Source organism: Vanacampus margaritifer, chromosome 15 (assembly GCF_051991255.1).
Source record: "Vanacampus margaritifer isolate UIUO_Vmar chromosome 15, RoL_Vmar_1.0, whole genome shotgun sequence".
NCBI lineage: Eukaryota > Metazoa > Chordata > Actinopteri > Syngnathiformes > Syngnathidae > Vanacampus > Vanacampus margaritifer.
Window position 1 is genome coordinate 21,814,995 of NC_135446.1, and position 15,943 is coordinate 21,830,937.

At 44.7% G+C, this 15,943-nt stretch overlaps 3 protein-coding genes across 4 annotated transcripts; 2 read left to right on the top strand and 1 right to left on the bottom strand.

The window, feature by feature from the left end:
- Positions 1 to 722: 722 nt before the first annotated feature.
- cax1 (cation/H+ exchanger protein 1) lies at positions 723 to 7,715 on the top strand. Its single transcript, XM_077545265.1, has 20 exons — positions 723 to 965; positions 1,595 to 1,774; positions 1,838 to 1,980; positions 2,053 to 2,161; positions 2,267 to 2,383; positions 2,454 to 2,515; positions 2,587 to 2,775; positions 3,080 to 3,265; positions 3,329 to 3,428; positions 3,504 to 3,645; positions 4,522 to 4,705; positions 4,775 to 4,874; positions 4,977 to 5,095; positions 5,173 to 5,210; positions 6,346 to 6,608; positions 6,741 to 6,874; positions 6,952 to 7,046; positions 7,110 to 7,188; positions 7,287 to 7,395; positions 7,467 to 7,715. Exons 1-20 carry the CDS (start codon positions 890 to 892, stop codon positions 7,538 to 7,540), a joined length of 2,499 nt encoding a protein of 832 aa, XP_077401391.1. The 5' UTR covers positions 723 to 889; the 3' UTR covers positions 7,541 to 7,715.
- Positions 7,716 to 7,765: 50 nt separating this feature from the next.
- Positions 7,766 to 10,838, bottom strand: klhdc10 (kelch domain containing 10). The gene is made up of 9 exons (XM_077545266.1): positions 10,585 to 10,838; positions 9,922 to 10,143; positions 9,696 to 9,850; positions 9,476 to 9,624; positions 9,319 to 9,403; positions 9,170 to 9,236; positions 9,054 to 9,101; positions 8,857 to 8,996; positions 7,766 to 8,564 (listed from the first exon to the last, which is right to left on the bottom strand). The coding sequence occupies exons 1-9, from the start codon at positions 10,658 to 10,660 to the stop codon at positions 8,355 to 8,357; spliced, it is 1,152 nt and encodes a 383-aa protein (XP_077401392.1). The 5' UTR covers positions 10,661 to 10,838; the 3' UTR covers positions 7,766 to 8,354.
- Positions 10,839 to 11,469: 631 nt separating this feature from the next.
- On the top strand, positions 11,470 to 15,606 carry zc3hc1 (zinc finger, C3HC-type containing 1). Of its 2 annotated transcripts, XM_077545674.1 has the most exons (10): positions 11,470 to 11,605; positions 12,045 to 12,147; positions 12,223 to 12,373; positions 12,450 to 12,533; positions 12,615 to 12,742; positions 12,824 to 12,960; positions 13,888 to 14,143; positions 14,216 to 14,380; positions 14,464 to 14,673; positions 14,761 to 15,606. In XM_077545674.1, exons 1-10 carry the CDS (start codon positions 11,478 to 11,480, stop codon positions 14,830 to 14,832), a joined length of 1,434 nt encoding a protein of 477 aa, XP_077401800.1. In that variant the 5' UTR covers positions 11,470 to 11,477; the 3' UTR covers positions 14,833 to 15,606. The 2 variants fall into 2 exon arrangements, with proteins under 2 accessions (XP_077401800.1, XP_077401801.1); XM_077545675.1 differs by lacking the exon at positions 11,470 to 11,605 and having other exon boundaries at positions 12,044 to 12,147; positions 12,230 to 12,373.
- Positions 15,607 to 15,943: the final 337 nt, after the last annotated feature.

Sequence of the window (15,943 nt, forward strand, 5' to 3'; positions counted from 1 at the left end):
ACACTTTGCAAGACATTAAGCTCAGCTATATTGCTATATACCGCTTCAAGTAGTTTAAACATCCTCCACCATTTTACTGTAAAACATTGATACATGTACTGTACGTGCATTAATTTACATTTTAGTACATCGATAATGACACAAGAACGAAGTCGGTGATGATGAATCAACGATGCAGTTGATTTATCCATGGGGGCGGAGCCAAGTTGAACAACTAAAAATAAGTTTTTTTTAATGCTTCTTAATAAATTTCTAAAATGTAACACTTTTCCTTTTGTATTTTTTTTTTAAATTTAACGCAAAAAAAAAAATACTTGAAATGAAAACCCAAACAAAACAGATCCGTTTTCATTTGGCGTCACCAAGTTCGGTCCTCGATGGTCTCATCCACCATGTTTGAAAAGTTCCCTGGCCTCCAACACACCTGATTCAAACGATCACTTTTGTTATCAGGCAGAGAACTTGCTGATGAAATGATCATTTGAATCAGGTGTTTTGGAGGAGGGAAACATCTCAAAATGTTTCTAGGGTGAGGAGCCCTCAAGGTCCAGAGTTGCCTGCTTTGATGTGACCATTAAAAATAAGAATAATTTTACAAACAATTAAGAGATTTACCAAATCACATAAGCAAGAGAAGCAGGCCTATTAAAAATATTTCTATCATATTTATTTTACAATATTTTCCAAGCGGGTTAGCATATCCTCCTCCTCTTCCTCCTCCTCTTCCTCCTCCTCATCACTGATTTATTGCCTCGCAAAATAGCAGCGAAGCGTGTTGTGGTTGCTCGAGCAAGCACTGGGCCGCACAGTTGGGAAAGAGAAGGAAAAGAAGACCTAAAGGAGGACGGCTGACAACCGGCTGCAGGTGCAAGTGGAAGTGGAAGTGGACATGTCCCTTACAAAGTCCACGTTTGTGTCGATAGCAACAGCAGGCGACCAAAAGAGCGCGCGGAGGAGATCGACAGGTGAGTTTTCTTGCTTTGTTTCCTTCATTTAGTTTGCTTCTGGCGTCCACAACACGTTTAAAATCTCATGATTGTAAACGAACGTGTTTATTGATCTTTTCTGCGTGGTGGACCTCGTGATTGTGTTCGTTAGTGTGTAATCGAAGTCACCTGTGGAATAAAACCCGGCCTGGAATTGGAATGTTGGCGTTTAACTCAATGTATTCAAAATGTCTTATTTGACATGTTTATTTCATCACAAACATTTATTTAGTTTATAAATTGTGAAATCCAGATAGGGCGCCCTTAAAATTGAGTAGAAGTGGCTGCTAGCTTAAGTTGTTCTTATTGTTTTTGTTTGATATTTTCCCCTGGCACATAACTTCTTTTTTTGTGTGTGTGTGTTTATATGTTGCAACAATGCATTGATAATGTCACCCTGTGTGTGTGTGTGTGTGTGTGTGTGTTCGTTCATGCATGACTCTCAGGAGGTTATTGTTAGTCACACCCATTTGTGTCATGGCTGCGCAAATTCCGAATTCAACTCGACTTGACTCGGGCTTGATGATTCTCAAGGGAAAACGATGTTCCACGTAGCGCATATTTGACAGCCGACCTTTGGGCCTTTCACGTCTCCTCCGTCCATCCAGAGAACTACGACCCGGAGCCCAATTGCCCGTTTCCAGGGCTACTATCCCAAAGCAAGCGCCCGTGCGTGGGGACGCAGCACCCGGAGATCGTCGTCAACGCCGCCGAGACCCCCACGCCCGACTCGCCCTGCAACCATTTCTGCCACTGCACGCCCAAGTCTTTTCTAGCTGTGCACAGAGGTGACGTCGTCCGCTCTGTCGCTTGACATTTGCACAGATGTTGACGTGGTGTTTTTACCGCAGCTTACACGGCGGGCGCACACAGCAACTCGGTCCACTCGGTGCCGTTGCGCTGCGGTGAGGAAGATTGGCATGAAAACACCTCCAAGACCACAATCAGGGCTGAGAATGAGGTTGAGGCACACAGGGAAGCCAACAACTACAAGGCAAGTCGTCTTGAATGTCATCTTTTTCTTTTAAAGGCCACCTTTTCTAATCTAAAAAAATGCTTTTTGTAGTTTGGCTTCCGAAAATGGAAAGGCAATGTCACAGAGAGGCCCATCCAAGACCGATCCGAGGTGGTCAAAGAACTCTACTCGGACCTTAGCGTCGTCAAGCCACAAGAAGGTTCTTTGAATTCATTCAGCGCAATCCAAAACATTTTCTTTAGTGTAAAAAAATGTTGCTTATGTGTAAGAGATGGACTAAAAGACACATTTTGACGTATTCCAGGCTCCACAATGACCTTGGGGAACTTCGCTTATGTGATTTTATTCGGCTGGTGGATTTCTTTAACCTACGTGGTCGTTTGTCCTTTGATGTTTCTGACGATCGTTGGGGCCCAATACGGTTGGTGTTGTCGACTCTAATTTGAGGAGCATTGATCAGGTCTGATTTTTGTTTTTTTTCCCCATTTAAGGAAAACTGTGTTTCAAGTTAGCCTGGTACTTTATTTGGCCCTTTGGGAAATCAGTGGGAAAGGTCAGATGCTCTCCCTAAATTTCCATGCGTGTTGATGTACAGGACGTGATCCGCGTGCTTTCTAATCTCAGGCCACTGACTTCACAAAAAGATCCACATCGAAGCCGCCGAGGTGTGAGGTCATCCCCGAAGAGAGGCACTCCGAGGACAGCAAGGAAATGGTCATGGAAAAGGACTCGGGGCCTCTTCTCATGTCCTCCCCTTTGCCCATTGAGTCGCCTTTCCCGGAACTAGCAGTTAGGACCGGGTCCAAACATTGGGTGAGGACAAACATGGCAATTTACATTTTATTTGGAGCTGCAAGTGGTCAAGGATAGATGCGACAAATTGTAACAGAAGAAAAACCCTAATACAGTACATTCATTTATGTATATGCCCCGACACCCATGTCACTCACCAGGCCAGCCACACGCATTCAAAATCACAGATACTACAGTGGAGAATGGCAACCCCAAGGGGAAAAAGTTACACGTGAAGCTCACGTACACATTTTGTGTCAAAGTCCATTTTTATCCCGTTAATGGATGGAATAATCAGCAGAATTCTGGATTCTGACCCCTGCAGCGGCGCGCGAGCACGTACGTCTGGCTGCTCCTGGGTTATCCGGTCCTGTCGGTGGTGCACGGCGTGGCCTGCGTCGTCTGCTGGCTGCTGGTGTTCACCATCCCCGTCTCCAAGATGAACGCGCGCACGCTGGCCACCGTCCTGCTGATGGCGCCCGAGGACGTGCACGTGCACGCGCCGGAAAAGGTGACCGGAAATTGGCAGGCAATGACGGAGGTCGGTACTGAGCCCGGTTTTTGTCTTTTTCAGACGCATCAGTGTGAGGCGAGGGTCATCCTGTGCTGCTACCGCGCCGTCAATCTCCATTACTACAAATACACGGTGCAAGGGATTAACATCTTTGCACTAAGTATCCTTTTTGAAAAGGTCTTTCTACATTTCGCATGTTGCTTTTTATTCTCCTTCCATCGAGGCTTCCTTGCAGATCTCCTTCCATTGGTGATAATCACATTGATTATGGGCTATGCTGACCAGAACCACAAGTACTTCAGTTCCGAGACCAAGTTTGCTACGGCCATCGTCTCCATAATCCCGCTGTCCTACTACATCGGCATGGGAATCGCCAGGTAATTTATGGTCACGGTCATCATACGGTTTTGGCCGTACAATATGTCAGAAATGTTCCAGGACTCGCCACAAAATGGATCGTGCTCTATTACTCAAGGAGTACCTTTTCAATTATTGAGGCTCGTGAAATGTTATTTTTATGTGCCTGCCTTTCATTTTTGATTGGGTAGTGATGCAGATACTGAACCACAAAAAAAAAAAAAAAAAAAATCCATATTTTGAATGGGAAATACCGGTACTGATTGTCTCTGAAAAGACATCTGTGTGGTAAATCTTAATTTAAATCATAGCTTTGTTATGATGGCATATTTGGGCCACATATTAATATTTTTCTTCAGGGGCTGTAATATTCTGAGAAAAAACCTCACAAATTTGCCACTTTATAAAATTAATATTGCCCCCGCACTCAAAAAAATAAATAAAAAATGTAATACTCATAGAAAAAAAAACTCAAATTTGCCATATTACCCTCTAAAAAATATATATTTATAACGTAATAATCTGAGAAAAACCAACTCGCAAATTTGCCACTTTATAAAGTGGCAAATTTGCGAGTTTTTTTTCCTCTCAGAATATTGTCCCCGCACTAAAAAATTTTTTTTTTTGCCATATTGCCCTCATTTTTTTCTATTTATAACGTAATAATTCAAGAAAAAGAACTCACAAATGTGCCACTTTTGTGAGTTTTTTTCTTCTTAGAATATTGCCTCCACCCTCTAAAAAATATACTGTCTATATTTATACGTGGCCTTAATACGCCGTCGTACTTTATAAAGAATACAAGACAGATTTAATTTGAGAGACCTTTGAAAGGCCCGCTGTTTTCTGGCACTTTGTCAAATTGAAATATTGAGTAAGATGTAATATTTCCTTAGCATTTCGGCTCAGAGCAACTTTGCCGTCGGCGCGGTGGTGAACGCCACGTTCGGCTCCATCACCGAGATGACCTTCTACATCACGGCGCTGCTGCAGGGCCAGCGCGCGGCCTCCAAGTGTTACGAGGAGGTGGTCAAGGCCGCCCTGACCGGCACCCTGCTGGGCTGCATCCTCTTCATCCCCGTGAGCGTCCCGGCACGACTCCGTGTGGTCTTGGTCATGTGACTCAACGCGTGGTGTCGCCCCCCGCAGGGCATCTGCATGATTATTGGCGGCATCAAACACCGGGAGCAGCGATTTAACAGTCGCTCGGTCGGCGTGAGCTCAGCTTTGCTCTTCATATCCATCGGAGGTATGAATGGAATTCCGCCGCCGTATATGTTATGGAATAGCGCCAGCGTTTACGTTCACTTCCTGTAAAGGACAAACGCCGTTTTGTGTCGTTTTTCCTCAGGTGTTTTTGCTCCCACCGTCTTCTCCAAGACTTTTGGCAGCCTGGTGTGCGACGGCTGCTCCAACATCGCCAGCAATGCCAGCGTGCCCCTCGTGTGCACGGACTGCCACTACGACATGGTGGGCTGCCGGCGATTCTTAAAAGGAAACGACGCTTCTTAGCGATTGGACGTCTTACTTGTTGTCTTTTGTTGCAGAGTAAAATGGACCCGCAGTTGATTACGATGCATGTAGAGTAAGTCGGCAAGTCTGTTGAAGAATGTGAACGTTATGTTAGCTGATTTTTGCATTAACTGGTCATATAATCTGGTCTTCCATCTAAATGACAATAGACAAGCGCAGTATGTTTAAAAGGGAAGTCAACCCGATAATATGTTCTGTGCAGCCCCGCTAGTCTAAATATGGTATTCTGGTTGATATTGTGTTAGTGGAATATGAGTTAAGCAGTTGTTTTTATCCATCTCAGGCTGCGGCCATTTTGCCACTGTTCCTTAGGTCTCGGGTAACAACCAATCACAGCGCAGCTTCAGAAATCAGGTGAGCTGTGATTGGTCGTTGCCTGGTCCCTTTGATGTCATCTTCACTTGACAGCAAGTGGCAAAATGAGATGGCTAAAAATGGCTGGATTTTGTTTCATAATTTATGTTCCACAAATGTAATATTAACTAATTTGCTCCCCAAAATGTATAATTATCTTCTATTTAAAATCTTTTGTGTCCCAAAGACATATTTGTACGTTTTTCCCCCCCAGAAGACTTTAATGCAGCCTCTCAACTGCAAAGAATGGTTGAAGAAATTGTAGTTATTACACAAACAGCCAACAGGTGACAAAAGAGATCAACCAGGGCCATGATGGAAAAAAAAAGCTCATTTGCTCACAGTTCTAAATAGATTTGTGAATAATGATGAAACTTAGCTACATTCTAATGCTAATTGCTGCAAGACGGAAACAGATAGAAATATACTTTTTTTTCCCGATGAAAGAAAAGACTTTCTTTTGGCCTCGCTAAATCAGGCAAAATCCAGTAAAAGAGCCAGGAGTGAAGGGTATTGCTTCAGTGAAAATGGCTGGGAGTGAATGAGTTCATACGAACGAGTGAAGTTACAGATTATTGTCTAGAAATGTTTAAGGTTGACTTCCACTTTAAAACCTAATTCTGTCAAATATTGTTGATATCCGTTTTGCTTCATCAGGCCCTGAGATAAATCGATATCACTTGATTTATTTTTTATTTTTTGTGTGCCTCATTTTATGACCAATGAATGCAGAGATTCACATCATTCCAAAGATGTCACTGCCTTTTTCTCGCAAGTGTCTATTTGAAGTGTGGTGGGAAATAACGTGACGACGGATGTCCTTGCGGCGCCAGGCCTCTGGTGTACATCATCTGCGTGCTGCTGCCCGCCGCTTACCTGGTGGGCCTGATCTTCACACTCAAAACCCACTCGCACATCTACGACATCCACGTCAGCGAGGGCCAAGGCGGCCACGCCCACGCTCGGTACGCGCTGGACGAGGGAGCCGCCGCCACCGCCGCCCTCCCCCGGGTTGGCGAGGGCGCCGCCGGCCCGCTCCTCGCCGTCAACTCCTGCATCAATGCCAGCATTCTCCCCCCCTGCCACGTTGCCACAGGTGTGTTTTGCATGCTCCTCATTTCTGCACGCGGGTGTCACCCCACAACGTTTGAAAGCATGCAAGTGAGGTGAAAGGCGATGAATTGTGAAACCCGCAAGCCACGGATCGCGACATCCACGTGTCAAACAGGCCACCACGTGGTCCACTGGTCGCGGTGGCGGGCGCTCGCCGTGCTCATCGTGGCCACCGTGCTGATGGCCTGCTGCGCCGATATCAGCACGGACAACATCGAGCCCATGCTGACCAACTCCTCCGTCTCCCAGGTGCTTAAAAAGAAAAAAAAGGTTGCTTTTTCCCGCCTTTTTATTCAACATTGCGACTTCCTTGGTGCTTTCTTCAGTATTTCATTGGCGTGACGGTGTTGGCAATGGTGCCCGAACTTCCCGAAATTGTCAACGGGATCCAGTTTGCGCTGCAGAATAACATCAGTTTGAGGTACATCACGGAATGCATGCACGAGTGGTTGCATGCTTCTTATTTTTTCCCAATAATCTCCAGTCTGGAAGTGGGCAGCTGCATTGCGGTGCAGGTGTGCATGATTCAGATCCCACTGCTTATCCTCTTCAACGCATCCTACGTAAGTCAACCAATTTGACAGGAAATATGACACGCGATTGATATGTTGACTCTCGTGGCTGAACTTTCACACGATATACGTGTGCTCTTTGTGGACAGGACGTTGGATTTGTGCTGCTGTTTAGTGACATCCATGTTTTTGCAAGCATCTTCAGCGTCATTCTGGTCAACTTTATCTTCATGGATGGGAAGTGTGACTACTTTCAGGGTAAGTCTGTGATTTTTTTAATTTTTGTATCCATTTCTGTGGAGGAATATTAAAATGTGTTTTGTTTGTAGGCACTGCTCTGGTGGTGGTCTACCTCATCCTGTTGGCTCTTTATTTCTTTGCTCCCTCCCCACGCTCTTGTTAATCGACTGAGGGGAAGAAAAATTGGGAAAAAAAATCCAAGCCAATATTTTTTACGGTATTTTTCTGAGCATGCAAGATTTTAAGAAATGTCTAATAGTTCCACCGCTTGCTTTTGCATGTATATGTGTATGTTTTGGTTTGTTGTAAAATGTGCTCAATAAATTCAATGTATAGTTCTTCACGCAGCGTTATTACTGTACATCGATTTAGCCGAGCCAAGTACGAGAAGTTCTCAAGCCAACTTTATTGACAACAACACAATAGTCAGGTGAGCCTTTTGTGTACATAATTCCAACGCTCACCGTTTAGTAAATTAAGTCCGATGTAAGAGTAGTTTTTCAGAATACAGCTAAAAACAGCAAAGACATGCAGGGAACAATTTGGTGCGTGTTGACGCACAAAAGATCCTCGCCTCAGTTTAAAAGATCAATAGTGGGGTACAATGTATAAAATAATGACGACATTGGAGCTTTTTATTAAAACTGAAAGATTTGGAAAAAGTGTGTGCTTAACAAATATATGCACTGACAACTGTCCTCTCCTCACACTGCTGAAAGGCCAATTAAACTGCTTTTCATATTTCAAGGCACTGCAGTGTGTTGGCGTGCGACAGGCGCAACTGCCCATGCAAAGTCAACAATGTCAACGTGGGGGAGGGGCTTCAACTATTCAAAGAAACGCTTTTTAGAAATGGATTCCGAGAGCCCCCGATTTCACAGTGACGTGACTTTTTTAAAGAAATTCCACAGAGTGATCCTTGGACGCATTTGAAAGTCCCTCAAAAGACTCCTTTGCGCTTCCTGGCATTCAAAGTCCTATTTTAAGCGCTCGATGAGTTCCTGCGTGAGGCCCAGGTTACGCAGCTGCATGGCGGGCAGGTTGGCAAGGTGCGGGAAGGCTTGGAGGAGTATCTCCCAGCAACACTCCAGCAGGCTGGGCACGGACAGCCACATTTTGAAGAGGGATCCTGTCCTCTTGTTCTCGTGGATGTTCACCACGCCGCCGTGGATGTACATGCAGCCCGTCTGACCGGTAGGAGGAGGGGGGAGGGGGGGGGAGAAGAAGATCTTTTAGAATAGAATGTTGGTTAAATCATGTGTCATTAAACATCTCATTCTTAGAGTGCTGTGCTTGGAATGATTTCCTGTTTGACGTCCTTTCGCTGCCACCTCACGTGTGACCCAGAAATTCCGCCTAGTAACAAGTGACCACTGCTTCTGTGTTATCTTTTTGTGCACTGTAGCCAACTTCCTCATTTTTTTTCCCCCCTTCCATACGTTTCGATGGCTCAACAGAAAACAATCGCATCGTACCCACCGGCGTAACGGCGGCGCAGTGAAAGTAGGCCGGCTCTGGCATGACGGCGGGCAGCCTGCTCCACTGGAACGTGTGCAGGTTGAGCTTCCACAGGTCAGCCAAGATGAACTCGCCGTTGTAGCCGCCACAAAGAAATACATCTAGAAGGGAGTCACGTATGATTCAAATGGATAGTGGCCATTTGCTGAAGTGCTTACCGTTTCTTATTTGGACACAACTGTGGCACCTTCGAGGAGCGGGAAACCCTAACAGAAACACACATGGTTACATACAAAATGTCAGTCGTGAAATAATGCTACAATAGGACACAAACCTATTTTGTCATGAGGTTTTGTTGCAATCTCCTCCCAGGAATTTGTCTCCAGATTGTATGCGTGAATCTGTCACACAAGAAAATAATACACTAAAAAAATATAATAAAAATAAAGAGCCCAAGGGTTCAACTGAATGTTTTCCTGGTACCTTGTCCATTGGGTAAGACGTCCAGGAGGTCCCCCCTCCCAAGATGTAGATTCTCTGTCCATCCTGTGCCATTTCATGCCGATACCTGTAACGACGAGTCAGCATTATAACGCTGACAATACTTGCCGCTTTGTTGACCGGAATTTGCTACCCATACCGTTCTTCGGGTAGGTCATCTGGTCGGTTATTGGGCTTGAGGTGGATCCACTCCCTAGTGGTCAGGTCCAGCCTGTGTAGGTCTGTGCTGTACATGTACCCCGTTGTCCCCCCAAACACGTAGAGCGAGCCATTTATGATGACCATGGCCTGGATACGGCGTGACAAACGGTTAAATATTCATTCATTCGCCTTGCATGTTGGGTAGTAATGGAACTTACCTGTCCATAGATTCTGTTAGGCTTCTTGCCGCGACATTTAAGCAGCGACCACCGCTTGTACTTGACATTGCAAACGTGGACGTCATTGCCATTGTTCTCACCAAAGGGGATCCCGGTGCCGCCAAACACGAGCAGATTGTTACCGTGCAACACGGCTGCAGTGAGGAAACGGGAAACGTTTATTGTGTGGGCCCACAAACGGACAGAATCGGCATCTGTGTTTCACCTGACATGGAGGCCAGCTCTGAGGGCACGAAGCCCTCCGTTTCAATCTGCTGCCATCGGCCCGTGGCGAAGTGGTACCTCCACAGCTCCCGGAACAGAGGATAGTCGTCATTCTCTGAGCCGCCCGACTCATCGTAGTCCGGGTTGTACCCGCCAAACACATAGAGGTTAGTGTTGTCAGCAACACAGCGGTGGCCACTGCGGGCAGGAGGATTATGGCGACCTGAGGAGGAAAGGGATACACGTGTGAATTGAGACAAGTTGACTGAAATGCATTGCACTTTTGGAAGGATGCTCTGTTTTGACTGACACTGGCAGGGCAGTGTCCAGCAGTTTGTCACATATAAATTGGAAAATGTCACTTTTGCTTCAGGAATAAATTGCCCGGTTAACAGACCGCTGCAGATTTGAAGCCATGTCACTTTAAAGAAAAGAAAAGAAAAGAAAAGAATTTTCACCGTGTAAAATTAAACAAGCATGTGAATATGGAGATGCTAGCTTAGCTTTAGCACTCGCTCAAATCATATCAGACTGGTAGCTAAGTGCCTTCATATAGCGATCTATATATCGGTATGTCTTTGTCAGACAACCGGTGACAAGAGTGAGGTAGCAAACAGCAGCATACGTGCTAATGTCGTAGATGGATCTGCTAGTTCCTGCTCACCGTGCAGCGGCCTGCCTGTCAGCTTCTTGAATGTATTCAACTGGTCCGGACAGCGATCGCCTTGGGCGTCCGTCATCTTGTCCCAGTTTCAGCGCAGCTTCTCTCACAACATCACACCGAGGGAAAACAACTGCTCCTAAAGTACTAGAGAGACATGGTAAATTGTAGCGGCGCAGCCCCAGTAGCTTTACAGCCATTATACATTCATCTTGCGCGAGGGTTTTGGCCAATCAGAGGGCGCGTTCTTGGAACGCTGCGTCATTTGAGATAGGCGGGATCAATTGACTTCAAAACAAGTTATTCAGCGCCGCAGGAGCGATGTCTTGACTTGTGATAAATAAATAAAAAAGCTTTATTGAACAAATTGTTGCAAACTAACAAACTTTACCAAAGCAATCAAAACCTTGCAACGATAGAACAAAAACAAAAGTGCCAAGGGGGATACGACACTTCAAAACAAACAAACCCATAACTATATTAATGAAAATACAATGCCACTTTTTAGCCATTTAACTTATATCTCGTAATCTCGCACATTCATTCAAAGTCCTTTCACTCTTTTTATAATGGCAGGCATTGGTTGATTGCAAATATAACTCAAAGTTCTGATAAAATACTGGGGAAAAAATGATTTGTGAGTTCCGAATTTACTTTTATGCATATAAAACGTTGCGAATATAATTAGCAGATTTACCACAAAAACTTTCTTTGTCATCTTTACCACTCTTTACAAAATAACCAAAAATAAAATGCTCATAGAACAATACAAAATTTGCAATAAGGTCACCACAAATAAATCTCACTGCATTGCTAGGTGGCGCTAGTGCACCTAAAAGCAGTTTGCTAAATGCCAATCGCCTGGAAACGAACAGAAGAAGAAGCGGAGACCCAACATGGCGGCTGTTGCTAGCAGTCGTGGGGATCGCCTCGGCAACTCCAATGAAAACAATTCTTCCCTCACGTCCCCGGAAAAAATCCGCGAGCTTCTAAACGAGGGGGTGTCAGCAACCGGCACCCACTGGTGGGTTAGAAAAAAGCTTTGATCGGATTTTTACGATTTAGTTGTGCAGCATTTTGGCTAATCTTCCTAGCTAACGAAGAAGCATGGCAGCTATGTAGTATTCAATAAGGAGCACGAAGAGAGGCGTTTCTCACACATGATAGCTTGTGGGTTGTCTGTCATCTCTCACACTCATTTTTTTTGCACGCATTATCTCCCCCCTCCTGCGTGAAGCCTGTGTTGCTAAATTCCTCACGTTATCTCCCCTGGCCGTGCTGTAAATTGTAAAGGGGTGGGGCCTGACAGATGAACGCTGAAATTGATGTTGAAGCTAAGATTAGAAGACTATAAGTGTCTCTCTTTGGTCTAGTCATGTTGTAAAGCGCGCATTCATTCAGAATTTAAAAATGTGTTCATTGTAAAACTGAACATTAATTTCGTTGTGTTTTTGTAATTGTAGTGGACAAGGCGATTCAAAATGCTCAGAAGTCAGTAGCAACACTCCATCACCTTGTGAGGCAACCAACAAGGAGGCCTTTTTCAGCAGAGTTCAGTCATACTCTATATCCTTTTGTTGTTCTAAGATTAATTTTATATATTGTCAGTAATCAATGTATGAGATTTCCTTAGCACAGCACTGTTTAAAATGGGCCGGGAAGCCCCGTGTGCTATCCCCTCTCATGTGCGCCCGCTACGGCTGGATCAACATTGCCCACGACATGCTCAAGTGCTCCAGCTGCCAGGCCTTCCTGTGCGCATCACTACAACTCACATTAGACTTTGACAAATGTAAGCCGAGTGAGTCAGAAGCCAAGTTCTAGTTCGGGGCTCGGAGGTGTGACACTTTTCCCCCCCTTTCAACTAGATGAATCGCGCATCGCAGAGCTGTCCAGGCAGCTTCAGACCAAACATGAGAAGTTTTGTCCCTGGCCTGACTTTCCTTGTCCAGGTGAGAGCGCTTGACTTGATGCACATGTCGAACGTGTGTTTTAGCAACGTGTGATGATTCTTTGAATGTTTTGGATTTTAGAGCGCTTGTGGATCGTGACAGCCGATGAACCCTCAGCACTTTTGAACGCATTCATTGAGCGTTATCAGAGCGCATGTATGCTTGGACAGCAACTTCCATCGATGAAGCCTGAGCTGTTGAAATCAATGGTGAGGAAGCACATACTTGGATACGAACAATCACCTGGAAATTTCTGATGTTACTCTTACGCATCTTGTGTTTCTTTGCAGTCATTGACTGAGGATATCATTAGTGTTATCCTACAGCTGATAGAGGAGGAACAAAAAAGAAAGGGAACCACATGCTCGGAACCTTTTGCTGTCCAAGTGGCAGCATGCATCGTTTCTCTCTGTGGCTGGGCTACAAAGTGAGTTGCTCTAACGTTTGTCTTTTTTTTAATTTATATATATATATATATATATATATATTTATTTATTTATTTATTTATTTGAAGCTTCAAATATGCACAAGTCTTACAGAGCAGTCCATACAAGAAAGTGGTCTGTGAGAGTGCATAATCAATTATCATGGGAAGATTCTTATGCAGCCTGGTTAGGTTTAGGGAGGTGAGTTAGACAGGAAGCAGCGCAGTCTAAAAACCAAGAGGTACTTCTTCTGTGTTGAGCAGGCTTCTTATCTGTCAAGGTCACACTGTTGCAACTTCATGCACAAGAAGCAAAATGAAGCTCTCCACAATCAAGCATCAACATGTTATGCTGATGCATGCAAAATAATTATTTTCCATAACAGCTGTCAAGCTAAAGGATCACCTCTGGTCAAAATTAGTGTGATTAATCTATGTCAATACATAATTAATGTGATATATTTTTGTGATTAATCAATGAGTTAACGCTTTAACTTTGACAACACTTATATATACACTGTACATACATTTGTCCAATTTTAAAGGCCTTGGCTTTTGTCCGTGACATTAAATTTGTTGGATTCCACTTAACTGATACAAACATCGATGGAAATGATTGAGGTAAACACAACGGGAATGTGACAGTCAGTTTGTTTTTGTCCACTTTTAAATGTAAAATTATCCCAAACTTTAGATGTTATCTTTTAGGCACCTTTTCCTTTCATTGCCATTCATTTTGAGTCTGAGTGATGCTTCAGTCTGTAGTAACATTATTATTAGTCCATGTGGGGGAAATAATCCCTGCGAAGCTTTGACGGAAATTTCGCTTCAGCTTTTGTGTTTGTGTGTGTACTGCGTCATTTTTGTGATGGCGCTAAACCTTTCCTCACTTGCAGTGGCTGGATTACGTGTTTATTTTTGGTTCCTCAGCCCAGGTGTACACATCGCAACGCTGCCCGTCCTTAACTGCTCCTACTGTATGCGCAAAGTGGGCCTGTGGAATTTCCACCAAATGGAAGGCGTGGGAGGTGATGGAGAAACCGGAACGGATGCTGCAAGCGCTCCTGCCACCTCGGCTCCCGCTCAGGAGAGCCAGGAGGAACAGTCGACTCCTCCCTCACCCACAGCTCCGTCCACGCCGAGTCGCATGAAACTGAGGAGCCAGGACTCTTGCCGCCCTGACCAGGCAAGCTTCTATTGAAATGTAATGACGAAAACGCCCTGAAAGGCTATCGACATTTTCTGACCTATTCTGCAGAGTGAGGGCACTCCCGCAGCTTTGCGAGCCCGGAGCCGAGACTCGCCCAGTCCCGTTGAAGAGCCACCAAGTCCCTCGATGAGGGGCAAGAGGCCTGCCAGTCGTAGCCGGGGGCAAGGTGACTTTTTGTCCCTTCCTTCCAAACGCCTGTGCCTCTCATTAGCCGTAAGTGCCCCCCTTTCCCCCGCCCGCCCCCTCTGCGCCTCAAAGTCCCCGAACTACATTAAATGACTCGCTCGCTCTTTTAGGACGAAGTAGTACACAAGAATGCGTTTGACCCACTGGCTCAGCACAGAGATTGGTGTCCCTGGGTGGCCGTTGGAAAGGAGAATGTGGATCCACAGGCCACGCCTCTTCCAGACGCAGTGCCAGCGCCTCATCAGCAAGGCTGGAAGGCTGCCCTTGACCTCCTCATGCCCGCGAAGAACACAAACACAGCAGCTGGCAGTCCAGCACAGGCAAGTGGAACCATAGGCTCGTGTATTTTGTCCCAAGATGACTTTGCACAATATTTGACATTCTCTTCTTTTGTTTTGTCCTCCCAGGGCCCACCTGATCGATCCAAAAGGGTGTTTGCTATATTCCGTCAGTGGCAGATAACTGCGGCATCTCAGTAGAACGCATCAGCTAAAACATCGCACTGCTGGACCGGAGAGATGAGCAAGAGTATCATATCCCGTCGCTCTGTGAAGGAAGACCAATGAGTCCCCTCTGAATTTTGGGATACCAGCACACCATGTTAGATAGAAATGTGTGTGAAAATCTGTGGAAGACAGGAAATCCCTGACGATGAGGAAGAGCCAGAACGGCTCGACACTGGATAGGCAATGTTTACTTTCAGCATGTGTTGCGTCAGTCTTAGAATATCACCTGAAATTTATAAATAGTGTGACTGTGCAAGTGAGACTCTTTGACTGCCAAAAACGTTAAATAACGTTTAGTAAAGTCCTATGGAGGAGTGCCAAAGACGTTAAAAGACGTTTTTTTTTTTTTTTTTCAAAACAGGTGAAACTAACCATTTTCTATTGTTGATTACTGAAAAACGGAATAAGGTAGAAACAAACTTTTTTCTGATGAAAGATGAGAGTCCAATCTTTCATTTGGTAGTATGTGTGTTTCCATAGTCCAAACACATAATTTTCTGTGGACCTTGAAAGATCAGTCAAAATGCTTAAATCGGCTGGCACCCACGGCACCCTTTTCTGAAAACGTCTGGCAGTCAAAGAGTTAACTCCTGATGATTGCAGGTTTTTATGAATGGAGTGCCATGAACATGAACATGTTTGGACTTAGCTGCCTTGACTTTGAATTTGCCTTTTTGTGACGTCCCGTTGCTTATCTAGTCTTCACTATCACACGTGTTGCTTAATAAAATGGTCCTTTGAAATGTAGTGTGATGTTCAAATTTCCTACAAACCTTAGCTTGGAATCAGATTAATAGAATTAACATACACACATGCAATGTGTTATTAATATTTTAAATGTCATATGTTGTATTGATCAATTGGAATTTAGAGGCTACATTTACAACCCTGTTCAGAAAATTGATAATAATCACAGTAGACTTAAGTGATTTTTTTTGGGTATGCGTTGTTTATATGTTACTATTGTTATTTTCAAAGCTTTCTTTTTCACCTAAAAGAGTCATTGAACAGAATTTATGATGAGTCAGACATTCCTGACAGTCTTTTGGCAGGTTGCAACAAAGAAACTCGTTTCATCTGGCTG